This window comes from Lolium rigidum, unplaced genomic scaffold, assembly GCF_022539505.1.
Source record: "Lolium rigidum isolate FL_2022 unplaced genomic scaffold, APGP_CSIRO_Lrig_0.1 contig_20394_1, whole genome shotgun sequence".
Classification (NCBI taxonomy): Eukaryota; Viridiplantae; Streptophyta; class Magnoliopsida; order Poales; family Poaceae; genus Lolium; species Lolium rigidum.
In genome coordinates this window covers 78689-98935 of record NW_025899963.1, presented here as the reverse complement: position 1 = coordinate 98935, position 20247 = coordinate 78689, and the positions used below count along the sequence as shown (strand labels likewise).

Genomic DNA, 20247 nt, shown 5'->3' with positions numbered 1-20247 from the left:
CCAAGGCCAGAGCTAGAAGCATCCAAGGGTGAGGCGCTGACAGCGGCCCCACCACGACCCACCAGGCCGGCGCTTTGAACAGCAGCCCGAGCTTTGGCGCGCAGCGCCTGCACCTTTCGGCCAGCACGGCGACGCCGCTTTCCCTTTCCAGCTTGCGACGTTGACCGGTCAAACTCGACGACCGCGCCAGAGGCCAAGGTTCTGGTGGACCCAGCCCTGCCGCCGCCGGACTGACCGGCCGCCAGGGCCGCGCCGTCACCGCCGGCGCCCCCAGGGAGCACATCTGGAACGCCTCTCGTGTACTGGTACTGTCTCCGCTTCGGCCAGCCCGCCGTCCTGCCGCCGTTGCCGTCGCCCGACGCCGCGCCGCCCGGTGTGTCACGTCTGAAGTCGATCGTCCTTGTCACGTGAACCAGAAGGGGGTACACCAGGGTGCTAATGTGGGGTGGGAAGACTAGGATATTCTGGCTGGCTAGCAGCTATAAATCTGTAACCCCATGCCCTCAGTTTGGCATGGCATTGTGTGAGATGTGTGTGAAATAAACCAACGAAAATTGCCCCAACTCTCCTAGTGTCATCCTCTTCTTCATGAAAGTGAGGCTAGAGATACTAACACTTTCATGCCTACTTTTAGTCCTACACCTTTAAGCTAGTTAATTTAGTAGTCAGCTTAACTAGAGCTTCCGTTTGTCCAACACCTTTTGCTTCTTCCATTCAGTCTATATGCTCTTAAGGACTATTTTTTCCATAGTCGTGCATTGGGCTCTGTTGTTAATCTATTTAGTTATGGAAATCTTTGCCAATTTCTGTATGATTTTACTGTTATGTTTGTTAAAAAGATGGTCTTAAGAACTTAGTATATCCAAAATAGAAAGTTTTCTGTCCAGATGCCACCGGCCGACCGCCATATGAAATTTAACCAATGTGGCCCCATCCAAAAGGGCATAAGGCTCTATGCCATGCGTGAACACTACTCACACTAAGGTATTGCTGCAGTACTCACTACACAACAATTTGTCTGCAGGCAGCACCGTATGTGACCTATAGTGCTTGTCTGTGAATGATAAATCGAGGATGGGTGATTTTGTATGATACTGCTTGTGATTTTGCTGTTACTGTGATAAGTGAGATCACATTTGCTCCTGTATTGCATTATTAGGTGGCACCAGTCCAGAATCTTCTCCGAAGCATTTGGACCAACCAGAACCCCTGGAATTAAGCACTGAAAGATTACATGTCCTGGAGTGTCTGACAATTCTGACTCGCTCCATGCATAACTGTAAAGTGTTTAGCTATTATGGTGGTGTGCAGAAGGTTACATCTCTACTAAAAGGTAGCACTTCAATTCAGATGCTCGTACTCATTCTAAAGATATGTCTGAGTGCTGGATTCTTATTCTGGTCTTTTTACTTGTTCTTAGTTCAACTATAATTTCATATTATCACTACTAAATGTTCCAATTGTAGCTTTATTGTCTTACTAGCTAAATTTTAATTAACTATTTAATCTTTTTTATGTTCAGCCGCAGTTGATCAGCTCAAAACCTTGAACGGTTTACATGCTGTAGATGACCAATCTTCAGGTCAAGCAGTAGAAAATACAAGGATTATGCTAAAGATACTCATATGCATAATCACAATAATTTCGAACTTCATAAAGTTGGAGCCAACTGTTACAAGGGATCCCCACTTCTCCGATACCACTAAATATGTCCCATCAAACAGTTATCTGGCTACAAGTACTCCAGAAAACATCATTCCTGATGTACTTCAACATTGGCATCAAAAGGCTATTGTTCTTCTGCTCGAAGCTGGTTCTGTCAATCGGTTAGTAGGTAAAGTTGCCCTTTAGCTGTTTATTGAAATTGATATCATAAGTTCTGCAAATTATTTTGCAAACATATATTAGTGGAGTTGTGTACTTTACTCTATTGCCATATAAAGCCTTTTTACTCTTTGGACAATAGATTTAGGAGTATCAATTAATGATAATTACATGTATGTTATTAGAAGACTTTAATGTTAATTACTTTTTATTGATGATCTCTATGTAGTAAGCTTTGAACTAAAGTGAGGACTTAGGAAGAATTGCATGCATGTGAGAGAAGCCTCAAGGGATCTCGATGACATAAAGAGTGTAGACACTGTCTGCAGACTTCACTGATTATTCAAGTTAGCTTCTTATTAAAGATGAAATATCACTGAAGAAACAATAGTACTCCGTCCGATTCATAATAAGGGTCAAGGTTTGTACTAATCCCTTAGTAAGAATCCGACACTTATTATGGTTGGAGGGAGTACTAAGAATACAAAGAATAGTCAATAAAATATTAAGCTGCACAAAATTAAGTTCTGTTTTGATTAACAAACACAAACACATATCATTGAATGGATGTGAGGTGCTAAGAAGAAATCAGAACTCCGCTGTAACTCTCCATGTCTCCGTAACCTCATCATCATAAGCATCAGGGACCATAAGTATTGGATGCCTAAAGACGTTTGCCAGTGTATCCATCTGTAATTTACAATGTCATCATATGGCTATTATTGAATTTCTCTCATTTTAGTTATTTGACAAATATAGAAATGTAACTGCAGAACTGTTACGGGTCATTCAGAGACTGAATTTGAAAGAGCAGTGGACTGATCTCTCACTTCATTTTACCACTTTGTGCGCCCTTCGATCGACTATATGTGGTACCCGTGCACAGAATCATTTCAAAAGCATTGGTGGGCTGGAAATTTTACTGGATGGGCTAGGACTTCCTTCAAATAAATTTTCAGTTTCCAAGCATTCATCTATCTCAAGAGATGAAAGGTGCATCTTTAAGCACCTAGACTAGTTCTGTATGTCATTTCATGTTTTTCTTGCCTTATTATGCTCTCGTATTATACCCATAATGGTTAAATATTCTGGGTAAGATAAATACTAATCATATACTTCCTCCGATACATAATAAGTGTTGCTGATTCAGTACAAAGCTGCTTGTCATACCTATGGGCAGAAGTTCCAAGTATAGTAGCTTAAACAATACAACAGACTTAGTGTTTAGACTGGTATTGACTTCTTCATCTAAAATTATATTTTGCTAGTTGCTTGTCATACCTATGGGCATTTTGCGAACTCTACATGTCATAATATGAAAGTTTTGCAATGATTTTTTTAAAATCTGCCGTAAAATATTAGAATGGAAAGATGCTAGGTTAAGAAATCAGACTCTTTTACCTTCTATATTTGATCTCACTTTATGTTCGGACATTAATGTGCTTTTGCAGGGGTGAAATTCTTCTGGTCCAGCTACTATATTTGGAAATTATGTGTGAGGCAGTGTATCCTGTGCTCTAAATTACTTTTAATTGATAATTAGCATAAGTTTTGGAATTTGTAGAATATTAATAGGCTTCTCAAAATATAAATAACATCAATATGTTGTTGTAACCTTTGATTTAAGAATAATTATATGTCATGTATAATTGGGACAAACTGATGTTTTTTTTGACTGAAACAAATATGCTCTACCAAGAAAAAAGTGTTTTGTTTATTTTTTCTTGACAAAATGATGTAGTAGTACACCTGACTTACAATATAGTTGAAGAACTTAGACAGTGTATTTGAACTTGTTATTATTCTACTAAAGTATTTTCCCCATATTTAGTCCTTGACTTGACTGCTATTCAGATTTGGCAATGCCAACAATTTGCAATTTTTATGCGAAAGTGGGTTGGTGCATAAGTTTGCAAATAGCATCAGCTGGCCTGCATTTATGATTCAGGAGTTTCACCGGCAAAAGGATAACATGAGAACTTCTCTCGCGTTAGATTCTATATCTGGCCCAATTCATTTTCTGGATATATCAGAATGGCATGACTATTCTGTAAAGCTGAGCACTTCACTTTGCTCTTTTATTCTCCCCTCGGACGTTGTAAAGTGCAGCTCTGATGAAATTGCTGTCAGTCAAATTTCTGTATCCATCCCATCAGCTTATCAGGAACAATCTGTGAGATGGATGATAAGGGTTCTCCTAACAGTCTTTCTATGCATCAAAACTTGTGCTTGTGAATCGGAATTACCAAGCCATATAAAGTAAGTTTTCATATGTACTGGCATAAATTATTTTTCAGATAAAATAGTTAATTACATTGCTCTATTACTTTGAGTCTTTGATCAATGCTACCTAGCTGTTTCATTTGCTCTGTTGATTATTTCTGAAGCTAATGTATTTTATCAACCATGGAGTTTACTGAAATCCAACAAGCAAAGATCAGTATTTCAGTCAAATGCGGCTTTAATATGGTAGTTGATATTAATCAAGGTACTAGCAATGAAGTACACCTTTACAAAAAAAAACTATTCAGAGTACATTGCAACTGTTACCTATGAAGTTGACTAGTTTGACGCAACAGCAACTATAGCATGATTATTATCCGAGTTCAAGTCATTGCATATCTGTATATTTGAAATTTTAAGAATAACTCATTTGATGATTGCTCTCCTCATGTGACTCATGCTTCAGGATATTAGCCAAGACCATTCAACTTTATACGATCCGTACATTCAGAAGGGTTCTTGTTTTAGCGCCAGCTCTACTTACAGCTTTTCGAGAGGAAGGTGTATGGGATTTGATATTCTCTGAGGATTGTTTCTATTTTGGGTCATCTGCCGAGGACATCCAATTTCATATTGTTACAGAGAACCAAAATGACAGTGTTAGAAATAATAAGATAGCAACTGATTCTGAAAGCTCATACCGAACGGATGTTAACATTCTTCATGTGGAAGCTATTTCCTTCTTGGAGTTTGCTGCGACACTTAATGAGAACACATATAACCTGGTAACACCTTTTCTCTTTTGCGACCTTATAAGCATATTATTATTTTTTATCAGTAATGATGATATATTTTCTATTTTCAGTTTTTTCTTTCTAAAAGCCTTCTATTTTATATTTCTTTTGTTCTTTGTAGCCAGAATGCTCAGCACTACTAGATGCACTTGAGCATTGTGTTTCTGATGCAGTGGTGGTCAGCATTCTCCTTAAATGCTGCCGTGTTATTCTTCAACTTGCCACAGAACAAACTCTTGCGTCATTCAAATCCTTGGATGGAATTACTAGAGTACTTAAGGTCGCATGCCTTCAAGCACAAGGACTACAAAACTCCAGGAGTTTGCCTCGTCCTGACATTGTCATCGATAAAGATGGTTTTCGGGAAAAAAACATTGAGATGACTTTGCGTGAGGACAGAACTGGTCACACTCTTACATGTCTAAAATTAAGTCTAAGCCTTCTTAAGGATTATGTAACTATATCTAGCGATGGAAGAATTCTAGTTTTGCACAATGCTGACTGTATTGAGTGTTTATTCAACTTATTCCAAGAAGAGAACCTCCGAAAAGAATTAGTGGAGCAAGTTCTTGCCTTATTTAGAGTAAAACTCTGTTTATCTCAAATTTCTCTTTGGTAATCTTGCTATACCATTTGAAACTAAACTAACTTTTTCATTTATTGCGACCAGTTGCCTCCATCTTCGGCACGAGATCATGCTGCAAAGTTGCATCTCTGCTCCAAATATTTAGAGAACTTCACACAAGCAAATGAACATGAAAAGGTCAACTCGGAATTGTTAATTGATTTACTGGTCAGCATGAGAGAGATCATTATGATGGACCGTGTGGTAGGTGCATATAGCTGTTAAAAATAAGAGCAGTGTTTGTTTCCAACTATAAATGAATTAATATTTGACAAATATGCTTCTATACTCTATTTTTGCTTAGTATTATCAAAATCTATTTCGCAATGGAGGGTGCTTTCTACATATTATCTCTTTATTGAACGGAACTTTCAATGAGGCAACTGGTGAGCGCTTGGTCCTTAATGTCCTTGAGACATTAACCTTATTGCTTAAAGGAAATAAGGCTTCAAAGGTAATCACATTGGTGTATGTTTTATGTAGTAGTGTTGTCTGATGTGCTAATTAGTCTTGGTTTGTCTTGTCTAGGCCGCTTTCAGAGTGCTAGTTGGTGCGGGTTATCAAACTTTACAGAGCTTGCTATTGGATTATTACAAATGGTTGCCAAGTGGGAGGCTGTTGGATGCATTGCTTAGTATGCTAGTTGATGGGAAGTTTGAGATAAATGAGAAAACAACAATAAAGGCTAGTATGCTTGAACCAGTTCAACATGACGTTATCATTGCCGAGTCCATTTTATTATTGTGTGCTTCATTCTTGTATTATTCTCACAATTCTTTTCTTAATTTATTTCCCAGAATGAGGACGTTGTTATATTATTTTTGAACGTTTTACAAAAGGTCCCCTCTCAAACTCCTTCGATAAATTCTACCTATATGTTTTACATTTTTCTAACATCGAACAATTTCTGATTGGCAGAGCAGCACATCACTTCAGCATTATGGGCTTGTTGTATTGCAGCAGTTGCTCAAGCAATCCATTTCAAATAGAACTTGCTGTTTCAGAGCAGGGATGCTTAGTGTTCTTCTGGATTGGTTTTCAATTGAGGAAAAGGATGACACAGTTATCGAAATTGCAGAGTTGATTCAGATAATTGGGGCACACAGTATATGTGGGAAGGATATCCGGAAAATCTTTGCCCTCTTACGTAGCGAGAAGATTGGTGTCAAGCAGAAGCATACTCCTTTGCTTTTAACAAGTCTCAACCACATGCTCAAGGAAAAGGGACCAGAAGCTTTTTTTGAGTTCAGTGGCCAAGATTCTGTGCGTCCTATCGTGCTTATTTAACAATTTAGAATTTATTTTTATTGTTATCCATGGTTGAAGTAGCAACATGCCAAGTTTTGAACTCTCGTATTTTTGGGTCAATTGTACATGTTTGCTATCTGCTGTAAGACTTTAGGCATATGCTACCATGCGTTAAACTATCCTTTCATTTTTCTTGCTTAACATGATGATGTTCTTGACAATAACTTCATTTTGATCGTTTCATCTTCATGTGTCTTCTGAATATTTTATATATCACAGAAATTGTATGCGTACAATCTCATACAAAATTTAATGCGGTGACGTTCTGTCACTTTCTGTTTCCTTTACAGGGTATAGAAATAAAATCTCCATTTCAATGGCCTTATAATAGAGGGCTATCCTTTTCTTGCTGGCTAAGGGTAGAAAATTTCCCAGAAAATGGTATGATGGGGCTTTTCTCCTTTTGCACAGAAGATGGAAGGGGGTGCTCAGCCATGCTTAGCAAAAGTGCTCTTGTATATGAGGTAATGCTGTTTTTTCTCCTTTATTTTGGGTCAAATCAGGTACTTCATAAATTGGAGTTATAGTTGTGAAATAGTTTATGAGATTAATGACTTCTGTTAGCTAGTACATGGATAACATGTCTTCCTTTGCGCTACTAAATAATCGTCAATCACCATTTTGACTACATCAATCGATCATTTTCTCAATACAATTTATTGAATTTCCAGCTTGCAACTAAGTGGAAACAGACACAATAACAGCTTTAATGTTGATTCGTGGAAATTGACATGATAACAGCTTCAACGAACATTTTTACTAGTTGCATAAGAAAAATTCCAAGAAATACACCTCGTTCCGCTAAACCTTGCTAATACACGTTACTAATGTTGGGTAAATAGACCACTGTTGATGCGATTACGCTGATCCCTATTCTTACAACTCCATCGGAAGTTCTTAAGTTGTGACAATTTATATATAGAGGTAGATCTATTGTCTCCCAAAAAATCTCTAGCTACATTGTACAATATGTGGATGCAAAATACAATTGAGTTTACAAAGGAATCAGTCATATACCACCCTAAACCGGCAGAGCAGTCTGTACCGCCCTGAACTAGAAAACAGGATATCATATCCCCCTAAACTTCAAATATCAAAGCATTTAGCGCTGTAGCGTTGGTTTCAAAGCAGCTTTCAACCTTGGATACCACATGGTTGACATGGCAGCCTGGAAAAAGGCCAGGATATCTAAACCTTTTCGTTCCTCCCTCTCAACTTTATAACCACTAGTGTAGAATAAGGCAGTGAAGAACTTGCTGGTGGTAAGTATGCACCGATGGGCTACTGCGATGGGCCCAAGTTCAACTTGGATGGCGGAGTGAGAATTTTATGTTTGCTTTGCCACGTGCTAGCCCATGTGGCAAAAATAGATAAGATTACCTTTAACAACGGAAAATTACATCTATTTGTTGGCCTAAATCTGGAATCAGGCATTTGAGATATGACGGTACTTTACTCTTGTTTCCACTATGGTAGCTGTAGATATCTTTGGTTCGTTGGCCATGCATTTTTTTTTTATCCTATGCTTAAGTCTGGTCTTAACCTTTTTTTGACAGTCCATCAATAAAAAACAACAGTGTGTTTTGTTACAACTCAAGCTCCCACCGAAAGAGTGGAAGTTCCTTTCTGTTACTCATACACTAGGAAGGGCTTTCTCCGGAGGAAGCCAGCTGAGGTGTTATATTGATGGGGAGCTAGTATCATCTGAGAAGTGTAGGTGAGCAAATTATTCTGCACTCATAATTTACAATAATGTTCAAATTACATACAGCTATTCATATTTATATAGGGTACGGTAATTATTTATTCATCTTGTTACATCGATATAAGATACTGTTGGGGTCCTTAAACATGTGCTTACATCTGTTTAGGTATTATCTGATGTATTGTTGTAACTGTATAGGCACAAAGTGTAGTATGGCCCGAATTGCTTTGTAGCATAGGGTATATCCCAACTCTCTGCAATACAATAACTTTATCTGGCCATTTCCCCAGTTTAGACAAGGCAAGGGTATTTTGAGCTTTCTTAGAAAGGTTTGTTTAGATTTTATGTTGCCTGGTTTTATCTTGCAAAACTGAAACTTATTGTTGCTATTTTCAGGTATGCAAAAGTCAATGAGCTAATGACCCGCTGCACCATCGGTACAGAACTGAGGCCTGTTGGTGAAGAGCCTATTTCTATTGGTTTTGAAAGGACCTTTGCTTTTACTGGTCAAATGGGCCCAGTTTATGTATTTTCTGATGCTCTCTCGTCAGAGCAAATAAACGGCATATATAATCTGGGACCAAGTTATATGTACTCTTTCCATGGTGATGATTCATTGTACAGGGGAATTCTGGACGCACGAGATGGCATTTCATCAAAGATAATTTTCGGTCTTAATGCACAGGTTCCATTCTCTTCCTGATAAGCATGATGTTGCACCTGTTTCATCAAGTGTATCACTCAATTATGAACAGTAATTACCCATGTGTAGTCTATAGTGTAATTGGAATTGGAATTGGCCCAGCAGAGTTTATGCAAATTTGGACCTAAGGGAACTAAACATAGCAACTCTAGGGAAACTATAGTGTGGAAACAAATCCCATGGTTTGCCATATGTGTCTGAATTTGCTCCTTGTCGGTCAACCTTGAGCAGATTGTGAGCTCTGGTGTTACAAAGAGCTCAGATTGATCAATAAAGTAATTTTCTTTTCTCCATATCCTCAGGCTAGTGCCAGCAAGACTTTGTTCAGTGTGTCATCCACACTTGATAGTGCTGACAATAGTACAGTTGAAGCAACAATCATTGGCGGAACAAAGTTATGCTCAAGACGCTTGCCACAGGATATTATTTATTGCGTTGGTGGAGTCTCTGTATTTTTCCCTCTCTTCACTCAATTTTGTGATTCTGTAACTGATGGTGGGCAATATTGTTATACATCTGTCATCAATGATAAATTGGCAGCTGATGTCATTGAGCTTGTCGCATCTGTTCTGGATGGAAATGTATCGAATCAACAACAGATGTATCTTCTTTCAGGGTTATCTATTCTGGGTTTCTTGCTTCAAGCTGCTCCACCTCAGCTGTTAAATATGAAAACCCTTCCTGCAGTGAAGTATATGTTTGATGTTGTAAGGAACTGCGGTAATCTCTCTCTCTCTCTCTCTCTCTCTCTCTCTCTCTCTCTCTCTCTCTCTCTCTCTCTCCCTCTCTCTCTCTCTCTCTCTCTCTCTCTCTCTCTCTCTCCATTTTTCACTGTGTGCGATGAAGCTGCACATTGTTAATATAATTTCCTCCATATTCAGGCATGTCGAAAGTTCTTCTGAAAGACGCTATTTCGCAAGTTTATTTGAATCCAGAAATATGGTTATATTCGAACTATGAAGTGCAGAGAGATCTTTATATATTCTTGATACAATATTTTGAAACGGATGGAAGGTTTTTACCACTACTATGTGGACTTCCTAGGATTATTGACATATTACGACAATATTATTGGGAAAAGATAGATTCTAAGTATGTCGTTGGCTCCAAGCCTTTGCTGCATCCAATTAGTAAACAAGTTATTGGAGAGAGACCCAAGATAGAAGAAATTCGCAAGCTTCGGTTACTCCTTCTGAGTTTAGCCGAAATGAGCATAAAGTAAGTACATCCAACTTAAAAAAACCTTTAAAATGATTTGAAGTTCTTTTCCCTCTCCCCGATATCTTGTAGTTCAACTATTTATTTCCATTGCTTCAATGTATCATGAATCGGCAATCTCTAAGCATTTCGACAGACTTAGCTCGTAATGCAACAAACGTCTTGTTTCACAGGCTGAAGGTTTCTCTAGCTGATATAGGTGCTCTTGCATCATTTTTCGAGAGGAGCCAAGACATAGCATGCATCGAGGACATACTGAACATGATCATTCCCGCTCTTTCACATGGTTCACTTTTGTCATCTTTCTTGGAACACGTAAATGTCCTTGGTGGCTGTTGTATTTTCTTAAATCTTCTTCAGAGGTAATATATTTTCATTGATTGGCATACAAAGCTAATTTCATTATGTACAGTAGTTCCCGCTTAAGAATACACTGCATATAAATCCAGATGTTGCTTATCATGCAAATTAGACCCAATGGGACTTGACCATGGTTAGAAATAGTTGCTTGCTTGTGTAAAGTTATTAGATACTTGATAAACTTGAAAACAACACATAGATGAGTGCTTCCACTGCTATATTTTGACCTTGCTTCCTGCAGTGTTGAATACTAAATCATATGGCCAGAAAAATAAAGCAGTTCACTTTATCATGGGTTCAGTTGTCTAATATATTCAGCGCAAATCATATTTTCCATGTACAAGTTTTTGTAAGATAGACACCCATCTCTATGTTTTACTCTTCAACTGTGAACTCTAGAAAAGTCTTTCAACCCTGAACTATGAAAACAGTTCAATTTACCCCTCAGTTAGTTGGTTTGACAGATGGTTTGATGTTTGCAAAACATGTGTGTTTTGAATGGTGTGGCATCTATGTGGACAATTTTTCTCCCTTGAGCTTGTCTCGTTCTTAAAAAATGTTAACAGTGGGACTGTTGGAATCTAAGATTAGTGTAATAGTACTCTAGTAGAATGCTCTAGGGGAATTGGAGATTAGTAGTAGTCTCCTAGGAAAGTCTAGAATATTCCAGTAGTGTGCTAGAATCTAAGTTAGCTTATTAGCAAAGTCTAGAGTATTCTATGGAGTGTTAGTATAGTAGTAGTGTCTAGACTATTCTAGTGTATGAGTTAACATGTAAGCCTAAGTTGAGCTATATATATGAGAGGGTGTGGAGGTCCAAGTGACCAACCCATCCACAATTTCCCCAAAAGCCTACATGGTATCGAGCTAGAGGCGGTGATGGTGTGTGCTACGGGCTGCCTGTGGTGATTCGGTGGAGTGAGGTGGAGTTCCGCAAAATCCAGGGGAAATACAACAGACGGGCAGAGGAGTGGAGTGCTGCCCAGGTAGAAGTGTTGATGTGAGCTGCTGCAGAGGTGCGGAGCCAACCGTCTGCAGCGTTCGGAGTGGTGGTGAATCTTGCAAAGTTCGGTGTGGTGGTAAAGGGAGCAGCTGGGTGAGGTGCAGCTACTTGTGGCTTGCAGTGAAGAGGGAGAAGCAAAGGTGCCGATTTCTGCGTGTGCAGCCAGAAGAAAGATCCAGAGGGGTCGGGAGATCTGCAAGAGTAGGTCAAATATAGCAGAGAAGAGAAGAAGCACATAAGCTGGTTTGTTGGTGATTTTCAGCAATATTGATCAATGGGGGAGAATCAAACAATTGAGAAGCTACTTGAGAAAATGACTCAATTGCTCAAGGAGATTGAGAAGTTGAGACAATCAAGGGAGAGTGCAGAAATTCCAAAACAAAGTGGAAAAACAACTGTCCTAGGAAATTGTGTGAATCTTGCACAAACAGAAGAAGCAATCTCAAGTCAGGCTCCTGCATTAAATGGAACTTGTTCAAATTGGATTCTGGATTCGGGAGCATCAGCACATGTCACGGGTAAGTGGAGTGAGTTTGCATCATATACTCCACATCCACCCATGCATAAAGAGACAATCCAAACAGCCGATGGAACTTATCAACCTGTGAAAGGGGTCGGCACAGTGAAATGCACTCCGTCCATTACATTGTCTTCGGTATTATATGCTCCATTGTTTACGGTGAGTTTGGTGTCTATGAGCTCTTTGGTTGATGATATTGATTGTCGAATAATTGCCGATCGATATAATTGTATAATTGAAGAGAGGAAGACTGGAAGGAGGCTTGGGATAGGTGTGAGACATAAGGGATTGTGGTACTTGGATAGAAGGGAACCCGATGAAGCGTTGTGCACTGCTCTCACAGTTGTTACCAATGATAATGAGGCAAGGTTGATACTCCAACATTGTCGATTGGGCCATATGTCCTTTGATACTATGAGTAAGATATTCCCTGAAGAAATGAAGAAGGTGGACAAAGAAAAACTTGTGTGTGATGCATGTGAGTTTGGAAAACACACCAGGACATCATCATATGTGAGTCGTGGACTGCGGAGCACGTTGCCCTTTGTACTGATTCACTCTGATGTATGGACTTCCCCGGTGGTCTCTGTTAGCGGGATGAAGTATTTTGTCACCTTCATTGATTGCTACTCCCGAATGACTTGGATATATCTTCTGAAACATAAAAGTGAGGTGTTTACATGCTTCAAGGACTTCTATGCATATGTCCAAAATCGCTTCAACGCTAGTATTCAAATTATCAGGACAGATAATGGGACGGAGTATGTGAACAATGAATTTGGCAGTTTTCTTTCCCAAAAAGGAATACTTCATCAAACTTCATGTCCTGATACTTCTCCACAGAATGGAGTAGCTGAAAGGAAGAATCGTCATCTGCTGGAGGTGGCTCGATCACTTATGTTTACCATGAATGTGCCCAAATTCTTGTGGAGTGAAGCGGTTATGACTGCTACTTATCTCATCAACCGGATGCCCTCAAGAGTGCTTGGGATGAAGACTCCATATGAAATGATCTATGGCCAAAATGAGTTCATCGTTCCGCCAAAGGTGTTTGGGTGTACTTGCTTTGTTAGAGACCATAGACCTTCGGTGGGAAAATTGGATCCTCGTGCTCGTGAAGTGCATCTTCATTGGATACCCATCTGGACAAAAGGGCTACAAGTGTAGGAGCCCTAGTGAGCGGAGAACATTTGTTAGCATGGATATGACATTTAGAGAGTCTGAGCCGTTCTATGGAGAGAAGACGGACCTCAGCTCGTTGTTTGACTTTGACTCTCCTAGCACAATCGAAGCTAGTCGAGAGGGGGAGAGTGAACTTTTGAGGACAAAGGAACATGAACCATCCAGAGTTGTTGTTGGTTCAATTCCATCTCCTACTAGTGAAGAGAGATGGACAAAGCCAAATGAGGAAGAAAATCTAAGGGTGTCTACAAGGAGACAAGCTACAAGTGAAGAGAGATGGAGAAAGCCAAACGAGGAAGAGAACTTGAAAGTGTATACACGGAGAAAATCGCAGCATGAGCAGCAGCAACAACAGGTTCCCACGACAAGTGACACACAGGTGCAGGGGGAGCAACATGCGCAACAACAGGCTCCCACGACAAGTGACACACAGGTGCAGGGGGAGCAACATGCTCCAATAGGTGTTGAAACTGATGAATTGTCTGATGACGCAGGTCCATCTATTACGAGAGATTCAATGGACTTGCCCATTGCCTTAAGAAAAGGAACCCGAGCTGCAGCTAGAAAACCTCCAAATTGGTACCAGGAGGAGCATGACATTGCTAATTATGTATCATATGCATCTCTATCTACGAACTACAGGGCCTTCATCGCATCATTGCAATCTGTGGTGAACCCAAGAGATTGGAAAGAAGCAAAACAAGACCCAAAGTGGTACGAGGCCATGTTGGAGGAAATGAAAGCTCTTGAGAAGAACAATACATGGGATCTTGTTACTCTTCCAGCTGGAAAACGTCCGAGTTACTTGCAAATGGGTGTATTCCGTGAAGCAATCCCCGAAGGGAAAATAGAACGATACAAGGCAAGGTTGGTGGCAAGGGGTTACGATCAAACATATGGGATTGACTATGACGAGACCTTTGCGCTCGTTGCAAAGATGAGTACTATAAGAACTCTTATTTCTTGTGCTGCTAACTTTGGTTGGCCCTTGCATCAGCTGGATGTCAAGAATGCTTTCTTGCATGGAGATCTCCGGGAAGAAGTTTATATGGACATTCCACCTGGCTTTAGTAACTCCAACACCCAGGGGAAGGTGTGCAGATTGAAGAAGTCTTTGTATGGTCTCAAGCAGTCACCAAGGGCATGGTTTGATAGGTTCCGGAGAGCCATGCGCAATATGGGTTACAAGCAATGTAATAGGGATCATACCGTGTTCTATAGGCATTCAGGGCGTCTTATTACCATCCTTGCAGTTTATGTGGACGACATTGTTATCACTGGAGACGATAATGATGAAATAAGCCGGCTGAAGATGAGATTGAGCAGAGAATTTGAGGTTAAGGATCTAGGACAACTCAAGTATTTCTTGGGTATTGAGATTGCGAGATCTCCTAAAGGAATAGTTATCTCTCAACGAAAATATGTGTTGGATCTACTCAATGAGACTGGTATGCTTGGGTGTCGGCTCGCTTCAACTCCTATTGAGCAAAATCACCGGCTATGTGCTCGGTCGGGAGATCCAGCTTAATAGAGAGCGCTACCAACGGCTTGTTGGTCGACTTATCTATTTATGCCATACGAGACCTGATATATCTTATGCCGTGAGTGTGGTGAGCCGCTACATGCATGACCCAAGAAGTGGACATCTAGAGGCAGCTTATAGAATTTTACGCTATCTGAAAGGAAGTCCTGGAAAAGGTCTATGGTTCAAGGCCAATGGGCACTTGAGTGTGGAGGGATATTGTGACGCTGATTGGGCAAGTTGCCTTGATGACAGAAGGTCAACATCAGGCTTTTGTGTCAGATCAACTGCAGAAGCAGAGTATAGAGCAATGGCGGTGTGTTTGTGTGAGATGTTATGGATGAAAGGCCTCCTATCAGAATTGAAGCTACTGCGGAGAGGGCCATTGAATCTTTGGTGCGACAACAAGTCAGCAATAAACATTGCTAACAATCCCGTTCAGCATGACCGAACAAAGCATGTGGAAATAGATCGATTCTTCATTAAAGAACGGCTTGACGAAGGAACCTTGAAGTTAAGCCATGTAACCTCTAGAGAACAAATAGCAGATTGTCTAACCAAAGGATTAGGTAGTAAGGAATGTTTGTTGGCATGTAACAAGATGGGAATGATAGATATCCATCGCCCATCTTGAGGGGGAGTGTTGGAATCTAAGATTAGTGTAATAGTACTCTAGTAGAATGCTCTAGGGGAATTGGAGATTAGTAGTAGTCTCCTAGGAAAGTCTAGAATATTCCAGTAGTGTGCTAGAATCTAAGTTAGTTTATTAGCAAAGTCTAGAGTATTCTATGGAGTGTTAGTATAGTAGTAGTGTCTAGACTATTCTAGTGTATGAGTTAACATGTAAGCCTAAGTTGAGCTATATATATGAGAGGGTGTGGAGGTCCAAGTGACCAACCCATCCACAATTTCCCCAAAAGCCTACAGGGACCAAGGTTCAGTCACAGTGCTCCTTAAATGGAACAGGGCGTGCCGTTCCCTGCCTATGGATGATTCAATTTGTGGAAGACGAGAGTGCTGCAGAGAGGATACCGGTCTCTTGTTGAACCCAGATAGACCATGCCTACTGGGGCACCACATCAGATCAAAACAACTCTAATTAGGTCGAGCGGGTTAAGTAAACTGTTTCAATAGTTCAGGGTTGTAATATAGACGGTTTCGTAGTTTATGGTTGTAGTTTGGACTTTTTCCAAAGTTCATGGTTGAAAATTAGATCAAGGACCTCTTTTTGTATCACTGGATTTTGTATCTTATGATAATAAACATGATATTGAAACACATTATATCTACATATAACATACTTGTTTGATATAGATATCAAGTGTTTTGGTATATCTGACCTTGTTCGTTTTTTCAGGGAATTTGAGCCAATCAGATTGTTGGGGCTTCAGCTCCTTGGAAAGCTTTTGGTTGGGATTCCATCTGAGAAGAAAGCAGCAAAATTATTTGCCTTTCCCACGGGACAATATAGATCCATATCTGAAAACTTCAGAAAAGAAATAACATCAGCACCCCGATTGTTTTTCTGTGTTATATCTGAAAGGCTCTTGAAATTTCCACCCTCAGATAATTTAAGTGCTATTTTTTTCGATGTCCTTCTTGGTGGAAGCAGTCCAAAGCAGGTTGTATTCCAAATTTGTGTCATGTTACTGCTTCATTTTTATTATTTTACCTTCGTTTTTTACTATAGTTAAAAACTGTAAATTTGGTCTGCTGTTTTTTTTGTACAGGTCCTACAAGAGCATTCTCAATCTGATTCCTCAAGAGATAAGAACTGCAACCCTTCAAGCTTGGGTCGTTTTTTCCTTCCTCAGATTTTGGTTTGCATCTTCAAATATATGCAGTCTTGTCAAGATTCTTCGGCACGCATGGGAATCTTAACTAACCTTCTTGGTTTACTCTATTCAAACCCTACAAACATTGAGGCATTAATGGTACCGAATTATTTTCTTATCTGTATATAAATTACTTGCTGTGTGTTAATCCTTTAATGTTTTTGCAGGAGCATGGTTGGAACTCTTGGCTTGAGACATCGACAAATCTTGATGTAATTAAGGACTACAAATCAGTTTCTAAAGTTGAGCCGGACAATGTGGAGATCAATGAGCTAATTCTTGTCAGGAACTTGTATTCTTTGGTCCTGTCATACTACCTGAGCTCTGTAAAAGGTGGTTGGCACCAGCTTGAAGATACAGCTCATTTTTTCCTTTTGAAATTTGACCAGGTTTGGTCTTATCTCCTTTATTTAATCATTATATATGAATAGCTTGGTACCACATATTGTTTGTCTGGTTCTGATGACATTACTGAGATTAAAATCTGCAGGGACAATTATCAAGTTCTTTTTTCCTGCGGGACATACTTGATGATATTGTCGAGAGCCTGCTCCAGACATCTTCCGAAGAAAATATTTTCCTTTCACAGCCTGGCTGTGATAACGTGTTACATCTTTTGAAGCTTATCCAGGAGTTGCTTTTCAATCAAATAGGAATTAAGCTCTTGGTAAACTTCGAAATACTTGTATTGAACAGAAAAGAAATTATTCTACATACAAATTTCATACTGTTTTTATCTGTTTACAGTTTCCATCTCCTAGTACTACAGATGAACCTTCATCTGATGACAAATGGAAAGAAGATATTAAGTGTACAGTAAATGAAATTTTAAATGCTGAGAGCAATGGTCAGTGTAGAAGGTACAGTTCTTTCCCTATGTTTTCCTACGTCTTAGTTACTGTTGTTAGGTATGCAAATCTTGTGTAGCTAGTTGCAGAGTATTTGTAACTTTATTGGGTGTTATTTGCTCAGTGTTCTCACCCCTTGTACTTATTAAGTTTTTTTTTTCTCCAGAAAATGGAAAATACTTTTGTGTTACATTTTATTGGAAAGATAGAGTTTGGGTTATTGTTGGTTACAAGATCTTATGGGTTTCACCTCTAGCCTACCCCAACTTGTTTGGAAATAAAGGCTTTGTTGTTGTTGTATAGAGTTTGGGTTACAGCCTTTCATGCACAGAAACAGAAAACTAGTGAACATCCCAGGTCGCTGGTAGAACTGCTAAAGCGGGGTTGTTAGCTGTGTGTGTGAACTACATATTGTATAGGGACTTTTTGTTTATTTCCCTCTTGTACATGTTCTGGCCTGTTGGTCTGCATCTTTGTCCTGGTGATGGTGAACCCCTTATGGACACCACTCTGTACCATCATCTTCTTGGGGGGCTTCTCTATCTAGGCATCACTGTCCTGACATTTCTCATGTTGTGCACAATCCAAGTCAGTTCGTATCTGTCCCCACACAACTTCACTACAGTGATCTTCGCGTTCTTCGTTATCTTTGTGGAGCTGTGACTCTCATCTATTCTACCCTCGCTCCGGCTCTCTTCAGCTTCAGGCCTAATGTGATGCGACTTGGGCCAACAATCACATTGATCGTCGCTCTTTTTTACTATTGTGTTTTTCTTGGCACCTCTCGAATGGGCACTTGAGGACGAGATGACACATCTTCTCCAGCGCTTGATCGCACAGGGGACACCATAGGTGGTGCAGAAGCTTCCGGCGGGCGAGGCGGTCAGCCGTCGAGCATGTGAAAGAATTTCACAAAGGCAGTGCTGATTCCACTTCCACTAGAGGCACCAACCACTAGAACTAAAAGGCCAAAATGATAGACAAGGTTGGGCAATCCACATATACTTCAACACCGCCTCTCACGTATGGCTCAATCGGGCCTAAACATGGACAGAAAGAGGGCAAGTATTTTTTTCTACATTGCGAAAGCCGAGGCTTAAACCCAAGACCTCTTCTCCCATACCATATTAAGTTCAATACACCAATCAGTAGAACCAAAAGTCTGAACAGATAGAGAAGGTTGCGCATTCCACATATACTTCAACAACCCCTCTCACGTGGATAGGCTCTTAGCCCACTGGTGGAAGCTTGATGGCACCTTTGTCCCAACCTGAGTTCTTATATGTTGGAGAGGGGGTCCCCACGCTACTGGATTCAACATCTCTCCAGACTTAGTGGAAAAACTCTGCACTTATGGGAGTCATCAATGCACAAAGAGCGTCACGGAGCATCAACTCCGCAGTGACGGGGAAGTGTCGATGCACGACGTGTCAACTATGCGCCGACAAGGAGCATCAACTCCGTGCTGTCAGGTGCGCCTTTGTCGGCGTGCCCATACACGAAGCGTTGACTCCATGCTGATGGGAAGCGTCGGCACGCAAACTCTGCGTCAACAAGAAGCTTCAGCGCATGGAGCGCTCCTCTCCTATGAGAAACATCGAGCCATGGCGTGTCAACCCCGCGCCTACTGGAGGCATCAACCCCACGCTACAGTTAGGCAGCGCCTCGCCACCGCGGGTTGCTCGTGTCTCACACCAACAAGAGGTAGATCACTAAGCAGGACTCACGGAATATTCCCAGTATATTCACTAGGGAAATAATCATGTATCCCCCCGCATTAGTACATCTAGGGGTAGTATTGTAAAATGCTGTAAGGCGAAGATGCAACTTCCTCTACTCCTTCATCTTTCCAATAGATAGAGACATCCTCCTTACAAAAGGGGCCAAAATCTGAAATATATGAGAGCTTTGTCTCTTCCCTTGCCACACACAATGCGTTGTTTGTTTCTTGTTGTTTGCAAGGTCTCTTAACTCGTGTCTCCGCTTCATGTTTCCCATGAACCCCACGATGTTCTTCGAATCCAGATGGAGCCTACACGTTTCTTTTCTAGTCTCAATGCTACGACAGAATCCCAGTGGGTGAATTTAATTTTGCGGGTGGAAATCTGTACCTCACATACGCTCTTAATGAAGGATCCTCCCCCATCGGTCTAGTTTTTTTTTCATAACCCCCGTCTATTGTGTGGCTCCGATAAGGCCTGTACGACATGGACATAAAGTTATTTTTTCAACACTCCCTCTCGCGTCTGGTTGGATAAGGCCTAAACATGGTCAGAGGCAATTTTGACTTGAACCCAAGACTTCACTGAGACAGACTTAGCCGAAAAGTGAGGTGGAAGAGAAGCGGCAACCATCAATGCACGCTGTCTCAAGAAGGTGACGATGCTTGCGCTCAACGACGCCATTTTGAGCATGAGCGCCAGGACAGGAGAATTGAGCAAGAGTACCCTCCTCGGCAAGAAAAGCTCGCAGCGAACGAGAGATACACTCGCCATCAGAATTAGCACGAAACAAACGAATAGGAGTCGAGAACTGGGTACGAACCATGGCAACAAGAAAATTTTATATAGGCAAGAC

General features: G+C 40.5%; 1 protein-coding gene across 1 annotated transcript in view; it reads left to right on the top strand.

Moving 5' to 3' along the window:
- The window catches only part of LOC124680603 (BEACH domain-containing protein B-like), a 44852-nt gene that overhangs the window by 12228 nt on the left and 12377 nt on the right, over window positions 1–20247 (top strand). Inside the window, exons 4-26 of the mRNA XM_047215670.1 lie at window positions 1160–1333; window positions 1523–1834; window positions 2598–2817; window positions 3276–3329; window positions 3679–4083; window positions 4514–4832; window positions 4963–5424; window positions 5512–5670; window positions 5771–5920; window positions 5995–6150; window positions 6264–6305; window positions 6385–6729; window positions 7065–7238; window positions 8331–8491; window positions 8876–9164; window positions 9485–9902; window positions 10064–10400; window positions 10574–10762; window positions 16345–16609; window positions 16718–16921; window positions 16990–17211; window positions 17313–17489; window positions 17570–17682. Coding sequence (XP_047071626.1) covers window positions 1160–1333; window positions 1523–1834; window positions 2598–2817; window positions 3276–3329; window positions 3679–4083; window positions 4514–4832; window positions 4963–5424; window positions 5512–5670; window positions 5771–5920; window positions 5995–6150; window positions 6264–6305; window positions 6385–6729; window positions 7065–7238; window positions 8331–8491; window positions 8876–9164; window positions 9485–9902; window positions 10064–10400; window positions 10574–10762; window positions 16345–16609; window positions 16718–16921; window positions 16990–17211; window positions 17313–17489; window positions 17570–17682 — 5347 coding nt within the window. The remainder of the gene's footprint in view (window positions 1–1159; window positions 1334–1522; window positions 1835–2597; window positions 2818–3275; window positions 3330–3678; window positions 4084–4513; window positions 4833–4962; window positions 5425–5511; window positions 5671–5770; window positions 5921–5994; window positions 6151–6263; window positions 6306–6384; window positions 6730–7064; window positions 7239–8330; window positions 8492–8875; window positions 9165–9484; window positions 9903–10063; window positions 10401–10573; window positions 10763–16344; window positions 16610–16717; window positions 16922–16989; window positions 17212–17312; window positions 17490–17569; window positions 17683–20247) is intronic.